A 16674-nucleotide genomic window follows, 5' to 3' on the forward strand; every position below is an offset into this window, starting at 1 on the left:
AACATACTTGTATTATCATTAAACTCTAACTTGTTAACAAAAATGTATCTTTAATAAATAAACTAATATCAATTATATATATAAATGAAGTGGATCCCCTCGACTTGGTGTATTGAAAAGTAGCTCGCCTGCAGTAAAAGTGTGGGCACCCCTGTAATACTGTCACACAGCGGTGAGGGAAGCCCTGTTTTGGGGTTGTCTGGCAAACTTCCTGTTTTATGTTGAAAATGTAATCCTCCTCTCGTTTCAGGCCACTTGCTCTTCCTCCTGTGTCACTGGTCTGATGTCTTTCCTGATTGCCTGATTGTGCCCACCTGTGTCACCCTCCCTCATGTATAAATAGTCTTCGTCTTTCCTTGTCTCGTTGTGTACCTCCAGGTGGCTTCTACAGTCTTGTCCCAAGTTGTTAAGTACTGTATTGCCTTGCCTTATTCCTTGATTTCTTTGTACTTTTTGAAGAATGATTTTGATATGCTAAACATTTTTGGTCAGTTTTTTTTAGCTAATTTCATAGTGCTTTGCCTTCCTTTTTTCCTCCTCTTGGAGCGCTTTAGTTTGTAGTTTTCTTAGTTTTTTATAGGGTACTTTCTGTTTACAGCTTCTTGTCTCCTCCTCTGCATGAGCAATTTTCCTTTTGTGTAGCTTGTCATAGATTGTTTTTTCGTTATTAGATCAATCTAGAATTTTGCTATTGCCTTTTTCCTCCCTATGGAGTGATTTCCTGTTTTTTTTCCCTGTGCTACGTTTCTTTTGTTACTCTAGTGTATCAAGAGTAGAGTTTGTAGCCATTTTGTTTAAATCACTCTGTCTAAAGAGTGCTAAGAAACTGCTGAAATAAAGCCTGTGTCAATTGTCCCCAATCTGCATCTGAGTCCTCATTCTCGCCAAGGGATAACAAATACACAAATAGGAAATAGTAATTGTTAAAACTATATCAAACAAACCTTTAACAAAGTGAACATTGCAAACTCGTGCAAACACTTGTCGTCTTTTGTAAAATATTGCATTCTTTCGCCCTTATTGATGCCCTCTCAAGAAACTCTGATGAAACTTATCCTCTGTGATTTGAACGGTTCCAACAGCCTAAATAAAACACCGCAAGCATAGGGCATTTTTCTTCGAGAATGGCAAAATGCCACCAGAACACAATGACAACACTGGCCCACCACTTCGAGCCTCGCATAGTTAATGAGCCGGACATGACTTCAGGTGAATACAACATATAGAAGAAAAAAGAAGAAACACACTCCAAAGTTGTCATGTTCTCTGATGTTTTGTTCATAATACAGGTTGTGCAATATCTTTAAAATAAAGAACTGAATCCTTTTGTGAAGGCCAGCCTGCAATCAGCCACTGATAGCACCTTCATTCAGTGAATACCAGCTCACTGTAATTTACAGGGCAATGAAGAAGCTAGCTAGCAAAATAGGGAGGAAAACAGCCTCAAAGGGATTAAAACATTACCCATGAAGAAGCAAAGACCATCATTAAGAACAAACAGATGAAACAATGGTTACAGGAACATCCAAACTACAACAACCAGAATACTCTCAACCACCTCTTCAGACCAGACCAAGTAACCATCTTTAGACTAGACTAAGGACTGGACACTGAAGGTTAAGACACCAGACTCTGCAATGTGCCCCTGCGGTACTACCCTGACGGTAGAACATGTCCTTCAGAATATAACAATACACTACAACCACCAATCAACAGCTTGACCTGCCGAGACACTGATGAGGGAAAACATATTTGGACCCCTGGAATGCCTTTAGGGTACAGCAGCCTTTGCCAGAACCTCTAAAGCAGGGGTCACCAACACGCCAGGTAGCCCGCAAGGACCAGATTGGTAGCCCGCTGGCCGTTTTTTTTTTTTTTTAATGAATTTATTAATTATTCCAACAAAACAATACCATAACAATGCAATCCAATTCCAAAACCAAACCCAGCAACATTCAGAACAGCAATTAATAAACAGAGCAATTGAGGACATACAAACATGACACAGTACAATCTAAAAGTAGTGGAACAAAAATGAATATTATCAATATTAGTAACAGTTTCAAAATAGCAGTGATTAAAAATCCCTCATTGATATTATCATTAAAAACATTTACACAAAAAATAAAAAAAATGAACAATAGTGTCCCAGTGGCATCACAGTGGCTTACACTTGCATCGCATCCCATAAGCTTGACAGCACACTGTGTCCAATATTTTACACAAAGATATATATGTCATATTTTGGTTCATTTAATGGTTCATTTTGGTTCATTTAATTTAAATTTTTTTCGTGTTTTCTCCTCTTTTAAACCGTTCAATTAAGTGTTTTTTTCATCATTTATTCTCTACAAAAAACCTTCCGTAAAAGGAAAAAAAATGTATGACGGAATGACAGACAGAAATACCCATTTTTTATATTTATATATATATATATATATATATATATATATATATATATATAGAGAGATTTATTTATTTAGCTATTCTTGTTCAAATCACACTTACATGTAACTTACAAATGACTATATATATATATATATATATATATATATATATATATATATATATAAATACTTAAAATGTAAAGTGTAAAACTGGTAGCCCTTCGCATCAATCAGTACCCAAGAAGTAGCTCTTGGTTTCAAAAAGGTTGGTGACCCCTGCTCTAGGGTTCCTGTCAAGCAAATGAAAAGGAAGAATACATACAATACACAAACATTACTTACCCATAAAAGACACTATTACCTGGAAGAAGAATTCCATTTTTCTGCGCAAGTGTGTAGCCACAGTATCCATTATACTGTAATGATAGTCCAGTGAGGCTGTCAGTACTTTCAAATAGGAACCACTGATTTTGCTTCATCTGTTCTTGATCGATGCGCTCACCTGCATGAAATAACAGTTCTGATTGCTCATAGTTTTAAGTTCTCGCTGTACTCGTTAGCATATTTGTCATTGATCAATTCTAAACGTACATGATGACTCGTTTATTCTTTGACCGTCTGTTTTTACTTCTAATCCTTCCAACAAGCTGTCTAAAGAATTTTTAGAAAAAATCTTGGCCTCAGAGGTAAGGAAGGACTGCAGTCTTAGTAGAATGTTGCTGAAGATGTTCAGCAGCTCTGCCTCGTCCTGAAGTTCTGACCACAACTTTGATAGGGCCTTGAACAATGGCTGAAACAGTGCATGAAGAAAGGAAAATCAATAATCAGGGGAACATGGCATTGTTGAGTCATTGCTCAAAGCAAAAAAAATGAACCAGGATGGTTTGTGAACTTGGGGCTATTGCCTTGAAAATTATCTTATAAACACTAGGGATGGTCATATCCCAAACTCAGGATCCAAGTTAAACTGACAATGGGCAATTTCTCTGAAAAAAAAATCCCTCCAATTGTATCCACAATCCCACACTATCACGTAAATGCTCAATTCAGGCCGTAAACAGAGATACGACGCATTGTAGCACAGTAGCAAGCTACCACAGTTGCTAAAGCATGAGTCATTTAGTTTAGCGCCATTGTAATCTCAGCAGTAGCATTAGACATTTTAATGCCAAAAAATGGTATCAAACATTTGGAGGAAATGCAGCAATGTACAGAGACATCCTGGATGAAAACCAACACTTCCCATTTGATGGAGCTTGTAAGGTGCTGCAAAGCGGAATGGGCCAAGAATGTGCGAAACTGCACAAAGATAGGTGTTCCAAGCTCCTAAAGCATCATTATTGCATGATTATTGTATTCAAAAAGACTTGAGGCTTTAAGTGCTTGAACAAAAGTAATAAGCCAATGCTGTGAATACTTATGTACATGTGATTTTTGTTTTGTTTTTATTTTAAATACATTTGCAAAAAAAAACAAAAAAACTTTTTACATTGTCATTATGGGAAAATGTATATAATTTTGAGGACAAAAATGAATTCATCCCATTTTGGAATAGGGGTGTAAGGCAGCTGCGATAGGCTCCAGCCCCGCCGCGACCCTGAGAAGGACAAGTGAATACTGTGAATTATTTCCGGATTACAACAGCATTGTTCCAATTGTGTTCCATTATGTATTTTCAAGTATATATGCTATTATTCGTATCTAATAATTGGGGAAGTTAGTAAATGCAAGTTGTTTTAGTATATCATTGTACACTGGGATTGTCAGTAATTTCTAATTTGTTTTAAGATTTTAACTTTTGCATAAAGTTTCACTTTATTTAATATTATTTTCAAGGTTGGTGCTGAGTCCTGTAAATAATCAAAAATACTATTGACATCTGCAGTATGAGCGTTTAAAGTTTGAAAGGTTGAATTAATATGCAGCAGAAATAACTTATGTCATGCTGTGGGCAATTTCCTTTCTTCCTTCTTTCTTGCTTCAGTTTGAATAAAATATTTTTCATGCGTATATCAAGCAAAGTCCATGTGCATAATGCAATTTATACCATAAATATAACAAAAAAGAAGGAAGGAAGGTTTTGCATTAGATTGAGCAGACATACAAGGTTGCAGTATCCGCGTTGGACATGAAAAAGTGGTAACACTAATTCTTAATTCTTGGGCTGTATATGACATCAGAAGGGGTGTTTGCCTCGATGCAGCGTAATGCACATGGTGGTCAAACAAGCTTGAGCTGAACGATGAATCATGTGGAAGACCCGTTAGTCAGTATAGAGTTTCAGCTAAAAATGCCACTTTGACGTGCTGTTCCAAGCTTTCACATCGAGAGATAGGAAAGTGCTTTTACAGAGTCCCAAAATAAGTGGTTCCTAGAGGGAATAAAGTAAGAGAAATTATGAAAGTGCTTCGAGGGGAAATCTGGTGCTTTCATCATGTGGAGTACAGTCAGACTCGTGTCTGCAGCGATCACTTGGGAAAAAGTTTGTTTGAACATTTAATTTGATTGAGAAACACAATGTGATGCAGTCAGGTTTATTTTTTACTATATAGTTAGCGTTTGAGAGCAGAACTAAGAGTAAACTAAGTACAAGAGATCACATTTGTTTGTTTGTTTGTGTTCTGTTATGTTAATACAAAAATATTTGTTTGTGGGCATAAACTGACATTATGTTAAGTCCTAGTACTATAGTACAATAGGTATTACACGTACTAATAAACTACCGCTGTGCTAATGAATTAAAAACGGTACTGCTCCACCAAAATGTAGTAAGCCAAGCTACAAAATACTCTCAATTAAATGTAGCTGAGCTACAGGGGAAGCTATCCCCAGAGAATAGTACCAAGCGAAACTACGTAGTACAAAAGTAGCTTGCTACATCAAAGCTACATTTTACGGTTTTTATATCTATGGGCCACATATATAATATCAATATTAGAGTAAAATGGCCCTGCGATGAGGTGGCGACTTGTCCAGGGTGTACCCCGTCTTCCGCCCGATTGTAGCGGAGATAGGCGCCAGCGCCCCCCGTGACCCCAAAAAGGGAATAAGCGGTAGAAAATGGATGGATATTAGAGTTGTGCAGCCCTTTGAGACACTAGTGATTTAGGGCTATATAAGTAAACATTGATTGATTGATTGATATTAACTATCAGTCATTTAGATGGGGACACCATACAACTACCTCTAGGGGTCCCCGCACCTCACTTTATGTATTTATTTAGTTAGTCTTTTCTTTGTCCCACCCATAAAATATTATTCATTGTCTCTACCTAAAGTAAAAAAAACAAAAAAAAAACAGCATCTATTTATATCTTGACAAAAAAAAACCCAGTGTGTGTTGTTTGGGAACAGTTGATAATGGTTATGTGCAGTAAAACTTTTCATGAACTCAACTCACCTTAATGTGTTTCTAAATTTGTGTTGGACGTCTAAGAGGAAGAATGCAGTATGATTTGGGTTTACAGAGTTTACATTGTTTTCTTTAAACACATACATAAAGTACAGTCCAAAAGTTTGGACATACCTTATCATTCAATGTGTTTTCTTTATTTTCATGACTATTTACTTTGTAGATTGTCACTGAAGGCATCAAAACTATGTGGAGTTATGTACTTAACAAAAAAGGTGAAATAACTGAAAAAAATTCAGTTTTATATTCTACTTTCTTCAAAATAGCCACCCTTTGCTCTGATTACTGCTTTGCACACTTGGCATTCTATCGATGAGCTTCAAGAGATAGTCACCTGAAATGGTTTTCCAACAGTCTTGAACTGTTGGAAAGCTCATCGAGAGAATGCAAAGGGTGTGCCAAGCAGTAATCACAGCAAAGGGTGGCAATTTTGAGGAAACTACAATATAAAACATGTTTTCAGTTGTCACCTTTTTTTGTTAAGTACATAACTCCACATGTGTTCATTCATAGTTTTGATGCCTTTAGTGATAATTTACAGTGTAAATAGTCATGAAAATAAAGACAATACATTAAATAAGGTGTGTCCAAACTTTAGACCTCTACTATATGTCTAAATATGGCTTAAGACACGCATTATTGTGGGTCTCCTGCACGTCATCTTCAACACTAAAGGAAAAATCTAATCTGCAGTAGAGAATTCCTCTGCCACTTTCAAGTATGTTTCTTATTTTTTTTTAGGCGTCAGACTGAAGAGGGATGCTCCGTCTCTGACTCCCTTGTCCACGTGTGACATGAGTTCTTGACTGTTATGATTTTGTTTACTAGTTTCGATGGTCCACCTTATCTTGCCTCTGATTGGCCAGTTTGTAATGTTTCGGACAACATTGTGGATTTTCTCCATATGTGTAGATGTTCTCATTCATCCAGGTCATTTGATTTTCTCCGTATTTTTCATGGCCTGGATTTGCAGTCCATTTTCTCTCTTTGTATCGTGTAGCTTTGATGTAAGCTACCTTGCTACATGGGTCTAAAAGTAGCTAAGCTACAGGAAAAGCTAAATGATAAAAAGTAGCAAAGTTACTGCCAAGCTACTGGAAAATTGAGTTAAGCTCCGAAGCTGAGCTACATATAGCTTGCTACTCAACACTGCCGATACATAAATAAGTCCAACATTGGACTTATTTGGTCCACAAATTAATGCTTAATTTGTGGACCTCCCCATATGTGTCTCTAATCTTTTGTACTTTAAATCTTTGTGAATGAAGAAGAAAGTGCAGTCGAACAGTAATGTGAACAGTTGACTTTGGTGATGTTGATTGGTTTAAATCTTAGAAGAAAAAAAATTCTAAGAGTGTTATTATAAGTCCACTACATCCCATTTCAATATCTTTTCATGATAGCTTGTTTGTTTGACTATAAACCTTTAGAAATACACCCAAATCTGCACTTATGCATGTACATAAACAGTAGCCTAATCGGACTCTCGCCCTCCACCTGAAACCCAGAAGTGCCTCCAGGTCACGTGATTGCAACTAAAAATAAATACATTCAGCAAATCAAACATTTGTTATAAAATGTATTACACAAATAACATTTTAAAATGGTTGCACTATTTTAATCACAAAATAGCAAACAAAAATATACTTACAAAAACCTTGGTTGTGGGTACAGCAGTCTTCGGCTGCACAGAGTTTTTGAGAAGGTTTATCTGTGAGCATATATCCTTCTGCAGTATTTCAATTCTGTTTTCACTTAAGCCTGCATCAGCCTAGTGGTGAAAGAAAATAGGTGACATGATTATTTGTTGCTTAGACATCAGTGAAAAATTGACAGTGTTTCCCCAAGCATTATTTTAGAAAGAAAAAAGTGAAATTCATTTAATTGTAATTAATTATACAGTGCCCGATCACAACATAAGTAATTTAAGGAAACAAGATGTATACATTTATATGTTAAGAAATATATTGAACTAATTTAATTCACCGTTTTATACATCCGCATTTTATTTCTGTCTCTACATGTTTACAAGTTTTCATCTGCTCTCTCTTGTGTGTAGATGAGCAATTACATTGAAACACATTTTTATTTTTTGACTTTGAAGACTAACTTAATGCAGGGGTTCCCAAACGTTGTGCTTCTAAGACCCAAATTTAGAATGTGCAAATGGGCTGTGGGCCAAACAGCGTTTTTATAGTAGGCCTACAGCAGCACCATGAGTGAGGAGTTTAGCCCCATACCACAATTTATAAAGTATTGGAGTACATTATTTTCAACGGATGGCTTTGAGGACATGCTATCAATAAAGTATGACCTTGAAAATGGTATGTATGATTATGTGGTATATTTTAGAGACCACCCTTTGTTTTGGCCCAGTTTTGTGGAAAGTACTTGAAAGCAATACTTGAATAAAAAGTAAAAATATCAGTAGACAGAATTGAAGTCACCTTGAGAAGTCTCAAAGTACCTGATATAAAACTAACTTCAGTATTAGAAGTAAAGGAATTTCAAAACAGAAAGAAGTTAGAATGTTGGCACATATTCTAGATGGCCCCTTCTTGCAGGAGCTTTGCACTCTTGTGTTACCCCCTTTTTGGACCAGGCCTCTTTAAGAATGGTGTCTGTGGTGATTTTTTTGTAAAATTTTGGATCTGCCTTGGGTAGTCATGGCCATGTCTGTACTGGAGACTAGCTGCTGGCTCTTGGCCTCACCTGAGTCCGTGTGGAGAGACCGGAGACGATGCGGGGGAAGTGCAGTGAAGTGAACTACATTTATTGTATATAGCGCTTTTTCTCTAGAGACTCAGCGCTTTACATTGTGAAACCCCATTATCTACATCTTTAATTTACATTGCAACCAGTGTGGGTGGCACTGACAGCAAGGTGGGTAAAGTGTCTTGCCCAACGACACAACGGCAGTGACTAGTATGGCGGAAGCTGGAATCGAACCTGGAGCCCTCAAGTTGCTGGCATGGCCGCTCAACAATCTGAGGAAGAGACGGGGCTGCAGAGCTAGCGTAGCGCATCGGGATGGATAAGCTTCACAGAGCTTTGGTTGAACAAGCATGCATCGGACACTTTGGTCTCCCTGGACGGATTCTCCACCATCCGCGCAGAACGGACATTGACTGGATGTTGGCTGTGAGCTAGGGGCAGCCTAGAACGAAGTAGGCTCCCTTGGGTGATTTATTGAGTCTGTTCCTGTCTCTAGTCTGCCACCCCAGAAGACGACGGCGTGAAACACCACAGAAGCCACCACGGCGTATGTGACAGTTGAAATTGTGTTTTTATGTTGTTTGCCTATGCATCGTGCCATTCTATGTGCGCAACTTGTATTATCCATTGCTCTTTTTATGTTGTGTTTTACTTTCTAGCTGTATGGTTTGAGAGTACTGATGACTTCCTCAGTCATCTTTTTTAGGACATTCAAATAAGATTCCTGCATAGATATACTGCACAAGTAAGACAAATATCAGTGAAACTGAAAGCAAGTCGTTTGAAGCCCCATGAAGCCCATGTAGTATGACAGATAAGACATGAAACAAGAAAAAAAACAAGCAGCTTAACAACATGTTGACCGCGTTACATCAGGGACAGCAACAGCAGTAACAAAACATGAACTCACTAGTAGTATTTGAAGAAAAAGTTCATGCTGCCTGACATTGTACAGCATCTGTGTGAGCTGAACCAGAGACACGTCACATTCGCCAGGCAGACTGTCTGTATACTTTTCTAGCAGTGCTGTGTATTTCCAAGCCAAATCCTGGGAGCCCGTCAGCTCCTTCTTGATTGCTGCTTTGGTGACAGACAGTGCTTCACAAAGAACTGCAGGCACTGCGGAGCAAGTAACAAAGTTTCAGAATGACTTGAGTTTATTACACACAGCGTTTCCCCTACCATTGTATTTGGAGGACTGGAACTAATACAGCAGTCACTTTTATTGCAAATGTTGATCCGAAATTGGAGGACAAGATATTCGCCAAGGTTTACAATACATATAGGTACACAAAGGAAAATGCTAAATTATTCTAGTTGAACAATGACATAATTGAGCAACTTTTGGGGCAGCTACTACTTCCCCTTCCATGCATTGAATGGCTATGTGATTGAAACAGTTTCCAAAAATGGGAACTGATCTTAAACAAATATAATGTAAATGGTTACTTGGGTTAACACAAAAGTTTGTGTCATTGGCATGTTAGTGTGGGTAATAATGCTTTTGGACTGGCAAGACATACAGTAATTGTAAAAGTATTAAGTTCACTGTTTTGTACTTAGTTCAGAGAAGTTCATCTCCTGTTCATCCTTCTTGCTGGCTTTGTTGAAGAGTCGAATTCCTGTGACAGTCATGGTGAGTTCAGAGAGTTGCTGCTCCTTTTCGCTCTTTGAGAGCATCGAGAAGGCTCCCAATTCAGTGGGTGGAAAAATGCTCTGTAAGGCAACTAATGCAAGCAATAAGTGAAGGGACATCCAGAGATGTGATATCATACAAGCATGCTCATATATTTTATCGTTGTATACTTGATTAATATATATATCTTTTTCTTTAAATTGTTTATGGTAATGACAATCGGCCCATATAATTTAATTGTACTTTATTTAATGCATACTAAGTAATGTATTTAATTGCATTTTAGATCTTCTCTAATTCATAGTCTAAATAGCTCAAACTCAAGTATGCAGTGGCTACTCTTTTAACACAAATAGTCTCCAATAACAGATAAAAGATATAAAAATGCTAAATTTGACAAAAAAAAACACTACTGAGAGGATTCGAAAATTCTCCAGATCCACTCAAAAGTAATGAAAGTTGAAAAATGCCCTGACAGTGGTTTATATTTTGAAGATCGCAGATTCACTCATTTTCCCTTCAGTCAAAAAAGGATTCAGCCTCAGACAGAGATCATCCAATCATCATACGGAACTCAGCATCCATGCCAGCCGAGTCCTAACCCATACACACACACACACACACATATATATATATATATATATATATATATATATATATATATATCTATCTATATCTATATCTATCTATATATATATATATATATATATATATATATATATATATATATATATATATATATATGATAGATATAGATATAGATAGATATATATATATATATATATATATATATATATATATATATATATATATATATATATATATATGGGGAGGTGTGGCTTGGTTGGTAGAGCGGCCGTGCCAGCAACATGAGGGTTCCAGATTCGATCCCCACTTCCTCTGGAGAGACACTTTACCCACCCGCTCCCAGTGCCACCCACACTGGTTTAAATGTAAATAAGATCAGTGTTTTTCTGTGTTTTTGAGCTAAGACACTTTTTTTGCCTTGAAAAAATCTGGAGGCACACCCCCAGCACAAATCATTAAAAAAACGAAACCAACATCAATATAGCTCTTGTCTCAAAGTAGGTGTACTGTCACATCACACCGTGACTTATTTGGAGTTTTAGCAATCAAGCATATTTCAGTTGATTTTATCCTTCTTTGTGGGGACATTGTTGATTGTCATGTCATGTTTGGGTGTACATTGGGGAAGTCGTCTTTGCTCCACAGTGAGTCTTTGCTGACGTCCAGCATTCTGTTTTTCTTTACTTTCAGTTCAGATTTAATTTCGTTTTGCATAGCCTTTCCTAAGCTTCATTGCCTTTTCTTAGGGGCACTCACCTTTTGTTTATTTTTGGTTGAAGCATTAGACACCTTTTTACCTGCATGCTGCATCCCCCTGTTTCCGACATCTACAAAACAATTAGCTACCGGCTGCCACTTACTGATATGGAAGAGTATTACACGGTTACTCCGCTGAGCTGTAGACAGCACCGACAACTCAACAACAACACATTATTTGCAGACTATAATTACTGGTTTGCAAAAAATATTTTTAACCCGAATAGGGGAAATTAGATAATCTCCCACGGCACACCAGACTGTATCTCATGGCACACTAGTGTGCCACCGCACAGTGGTTGAAAAACACTGACTTAGGTAATGGATTCCACTATGTAAAACGCGCTGAGTCAGTAGAGAAAATGGGTATATAAATGATTGACTTTACTATATATTAAATATATCCGTATATTTTCTACCGTTTGTCCCTTTCGGGGTCGCCTGGAGCCTATCCCAGCTGCATTCAGGTGGAATGCAGCTGGGATACACACACACACACACACACACACACACACACACACACACACACACACACACACACACACAAGTCCCGGTTCAGTTTATGTCAGAGTCTAGTTGCAAGTCTTTGATGAGCATGTCGAGTCTAAAGTCATCAAAATTGCCATTCGAGTCTGACTCGAGTCCAAGTCACGTGACTTGAATCACAATTTGAGAAATGTATTTTTCATAAAAAAGCTCTATGCTGTTCATCAAGTCAATGCACAGTTGAAATGTTCTCTGCAGTGTATGTTTAATAGTATACCTGTTGCCTCTTGTACAGAGTTGACATCTGAAGGTGAGCCCATGCCAGAGCCCAGCAGGATATAAGTGATGATTTTACGATAAAGAACATCTAGCTGCTCTTTTGTTTTAACCCTGCTGTCTGTGATGTCCCTGCTCACTTGGTGAAGTCTCGACTCTAGCTTCCAGTTGATTTCCTTGAGGAACTCCCCTGCAAAGATAAGGACTGTCATGCTTGTAAAATATATTCTGTTGATTGACACGTTACTACAATTGAAGACGTTTATGTCGACAAAACCGTCTATGTCAGGATACTAATCAAGACGCATAGTGTCTGCTTAACCGGATGTTGACATTTTTGGTCGACATAAAATTTGAGAGCCAAAGTGGTCATTACTATGAAAAACTTGTCCGTTATGTTGATTTATGTGTTAGATAGATAGATAGATAGATAGATAGATAGATAGATAGATAGATAGATAGATAGATAGATAGATAGATAGATAGATAGATAGATAGATAGATAGATAGATAGATAGATAGATAGATAGATAGATAGATATGAACATCACCGGGTAACTTGTGGGAACTTTGCTTTTTGGTGGAATTTTGTCTATAATTCACAATCCTTATGAGATACAAGAACACATACCATCTTACGATGGAGCCATTGGGAGCCATGACGTCATTGCATCTATTTCGACCATAAAACCCAATAAATAACCGTCCAAAAAGTGACAATACTATATTTACATTCTGTGACCTGAATTTTTACCAAGTATTAGCGATCATCAATCAATCAATCAATGTTCATTTATATAGCTCTAAATCACAACTGGCTCAAAGGGTTGCACAAGCCACGACATCCTCGGTTCAGATCCCAAATCAGGGCAAGGAAAAACTCAACCCAGTGGTATGACAATGAGAAACCATGGAGAGGACCGCAGATGTGGGGGTCTATTTAAAGGGCAGAGTATACAAAGGAGTTTTAAGATGGGACTTAAATGCTTCTACTGAGGTAGCATCTCTTAACTGTTACCGGGAGGGCATTCCATAGTACTGGAGCCCGAATAGAAAACGCTCTATAGCCCGCAGACTGTTTTTGGGCTCTGGAAATCACTAAAAAGCCAGAGTTCTTTGAACGCAGATTTCTTGCCGGGACATATGGTACAATACAATCGGCAAGATAGGATGGAGCTATACTGTGTAGTATTTTATACATAAGTAGTAAAACCTGAAAGTCACATCTTAAGTGCACAGGAAGCCAGTGCAGGTGAGCCAGTATTGGCGTAATATTATTAAACTTTCTTGTTCTTGTCAAAAGTCTAGCAGCCGCATTTTGTACCAACTGTAATATTTTAATGCTAGACATAGGAGACCCGAATATAATGAACAATGATCTCAGTGTCGCTAGAAGACAAAATGGAACAAATTTTTGCGATATTACGGAGATGAAAGAAGGACGTTTTAGTAGCACTCTTGATGTGTGACTCAAACAAGAAAGTTTGATCATATTTCGCCTATACTGGCTCACCTGCACTGGCATCCTGTGCACTTAAGATGAGACTTTAAGGTTGAATTACGTATAAAATACTAAATAGTCTGGCTCCATCCTATCTTGCTGATTGTATTGTACCATATGTACCAGACAGAAAGCTGCGTTATTAGTGATTGCCAGAGCTGGGTGCAATAGAGCGTTTTGTATTCGGGCTTCATTACTCTGGAATGCCCTTCGGGTAAGAGTTAGAGATGCTACCTCAGTAGAAGCATTTAAATCCCTCTTAATCTTAAAACTCATTTAAGACCTTTAAATAGACCTCTTTTTAGAACAGTTGACCTGCCGCTTCGCTTTTCTGCTTTGCCCTCCTCTCCTTTGTGGACAGATTATCAGGTGGCGACAGATCAGGTTCTACAGGAGAAGAATTAGCTGTTCTAAGTTGGGACCCATTGGATTTAGTTTTTCCTTGCCGAAATGTGGGTTCAGAACCAGGGATGTCGTTGTGGTTTATGGGGGCCTTTGAGGTACTTGTGATTAAGGCCTTTATAAACAAATTTTGATTGATTGATTAATCTTAGCAGTTCCTAAAATCTAGTCTTTTTATCCTTGCGATAAGTTGTCGACTTGTCCAGGGTGTACCTCGCCTTCTATGCAACTGGGATTGGCTCCAACACCCCCCGCCACCCCGAGAGGGACAAGCGGTAGAAAATGGATGAATGGATGGATGGATGGATGGATAGTCTTTTTATCTTATATTTGTTAACTCTTTTTTGCAGTGTATTGACTCGGTGTGTGTACCAACTCACAGTGCTACAGCACCTCTCAGAATGTTTTTTTTTGTATTTGAAGTCCTATTAGCAAGAATAATGATCAGATGTCACACTTCCATTAAATGTGTTACATTAGCTGTAGATTGTACAGTGTAGAAAGTGATGGTGTAAAAAAGTTACTGAAAACAATGTTTTGGGGACGTTGCTCACAAACAGAAATAGCCTGACCTGCTTGCGCACTAAAGAAGACAGGAGATACTTGCGAATGCATTATATGAGAAAACAAATATGAGGCACTGTCTTGTTTTGTTTCTATGAAAGTATTCATTCAGTGCACTCAGGACATGGCGCACTGCATAAAACTGATAAGTTTGTATACGCACTATTGGGCTCCTTTCTCTCATGTGCTTAAGGTAAAAAAAACTGCACAATCACAGTTTCTGGATGTGCAGTATTCTCCCCTTTGACTTAGGTCTGTCAATACGAACATTTATCCAATATGATGGGAAAATCCAAGATGGCGCCAGCATGTGCTGTGGCTTGCCGTCTCTCTGTCAGCTCTGTTTGTTTTTGTGCTGTTCACGTTTTTTGTTGTCCCTGTCTGCTCATTGTTGGTGTATGATCGCCAAACGCTGTTAGATCTGTGTCCCTCTCACCTGGACATGATTAACTTCGACGTTGGTTTTTCCAAGTCCAAGTCAGCGTTCTCACCTGGCCGGATTCCTGCTTTCCTTTTTCGCCCACTGGCTCCTCCTCCCCGGCGAAAGCGCCACCGGCGCCGCGGCAAACATGGCAGCCAGCTGGTGAGAGTTAGAGCACTCCTGGCCCGGCTTTCCGTGGCTTCCCGAAGGAGGTATTGTCCAGTGCCTGGTTTCTTCCTGCACCCGCGTTCGCTGGATCCCGCCGGGTCCTGGATTATTCCCGTCGTGGGTCCGCAGGGGGAAGCTCGCCCGCCTCGCTCCTGCTGTCCCCGGCCCCGGATGCGCTGCGTGAATTTCTGCCACCTGCGGGCTGTGTGTCGGGCCCTACCTGGATTAGCAACGGCCTTGGACCCGCCGGCCCCCGTTAAGTTCGGTCTTGTTAATGCAAGATCCTTGACAAACAAAACATTTATCCTGAAGGATTTATTCGTCTCCCGCGGACTGGACCTCCTCTGTGTGACAGAAACATGGCTGAGAGCCGCTGAGTCCGCCCGTCTTAATGAACTTCTGCCCCTCGAGTGGATCTACTTTCATTCTCCGCGGTTGTACGGCTGAAAAGGAGGAGGATTAGCAGCCGTTTTTAAAAATGACTTTAAATGCTGTCAGATCCGCCTGCAATCCTCCTTTTCAAGCTTCGAACTATGCATGTTTGAACTGGGTCTTTCTGATGTCGTCCTGTGTGCCGTCGTATATCGACCACCCAAGTACCACAAAGACTTTATAAATTACTTTTCTGAATTTCTGGCCGAAATCCTCCCCAAATATGATCGTGTCCTAATTGTTGGTGATTTTAATATTCACACCTGCTGCCCAGATGAACCTTTATCCAGGAGCTTCCTGAATGTCATTGACTCTTAACTTTGTACAGTCTGTGTGTGGTTCCACACATGAACTTGGGCATACACTCGATTTAGTGCTCTCGTATGGTTTGTGTGTTTTTAATTTGGACATTTGCGACGCTGTGTTCTCTGATCATATGCCGATCCTGTTTGATATTCCCACTCAGTGTCCGGTTAAATTGTGCGCTCCGCCCCAACGCTCTCGCATGTTTAATTCGTCATCTCCTGCTCTGTTCTCCTCCATTTTTTCAACTCTTTGTGATGATAATTCTGCAGCCTCTGTATGTCCAAATACTGAAGAGTTGGTTTCTGGGTTCAACTCTATTTGTTTACAATCACTGGACACGATCGCTCCTTTCAAGTGCCGCCACTCTAAAGCCATGCCTCAGCCCTCGTTGAATGACGTCACTCGTACAGCCAGGCGCGAATGTAGGAGAGCAGAAAGCAGATGGAAAAAGGACAGGCTGCATGTGTCCCTTGCCATTTTTAGAGAAAGCCTGCTTTCCTTTCAGATGACTGTAAAAGCAGAGATGAATATATATATCTATCTCAGATTATATCTTCTAACTGTAACAACCCCAGAGTTCTGTTCAAAACTATCAACACTGTCATTGATGCTCCCAAATCTGTT

At 39.0% G+C, this 16674-nt stretch overlaps 1 protein-coding gene across 2 annotated transcripts in view; it reads right to left on the reverse strand.

Annotated features, from left to right (window-relative positions):
* Positions 1–16674, reverse strand: part of cfap206 (cilia and flagella associated protein 206) — a 40198-nt gene that overhangs the window by 12266 nt on the left and 11258 nt on the right. For both annotated transcript variants that reach the window (XM_061900410.1, XM_061900411.1), the window contains 6 exons: positions 12258–12446; positions 10074–10241; positions 9425–9633; positions 7451–7570; positions 2979–3177; positions 2749–2889 (listed from right to left, as the gene is read on the reverse strand). In XM_061900410.1, the coding sequence (XP_061756394.1) occupies positions 2749–2889; positions 2979–3177; positions 7451–7570; positions 9425–9633; positions 10074–10241; positions 12258–12446 (1026 nt within the window). The remainder of the gene's footprint in view (positions 1–2748; positions 2890–2978; positions 3178–7450; positions 7571–9424; positions 9634–10073; positions 10242–12257; positions 12447–16674) is intronic.

The sequence above is a fragment of the Nerophis ophidion genome, linkage group LG05, assembly GCF_033978795.1.
Source record: "Nerophis ophidion isolate RoL-2023_Sa linkage group LG05, RoL_Noph_v1.0, whole genome shotgun sequence".
Classification (NCBI taxonomy): domain Eukaryota; kingdom Metazoa; phylum Chordata; class Actinopteri; order Syngnathiformes; family Syngnathidae; genus Nerophis; species Nerophis ophidion.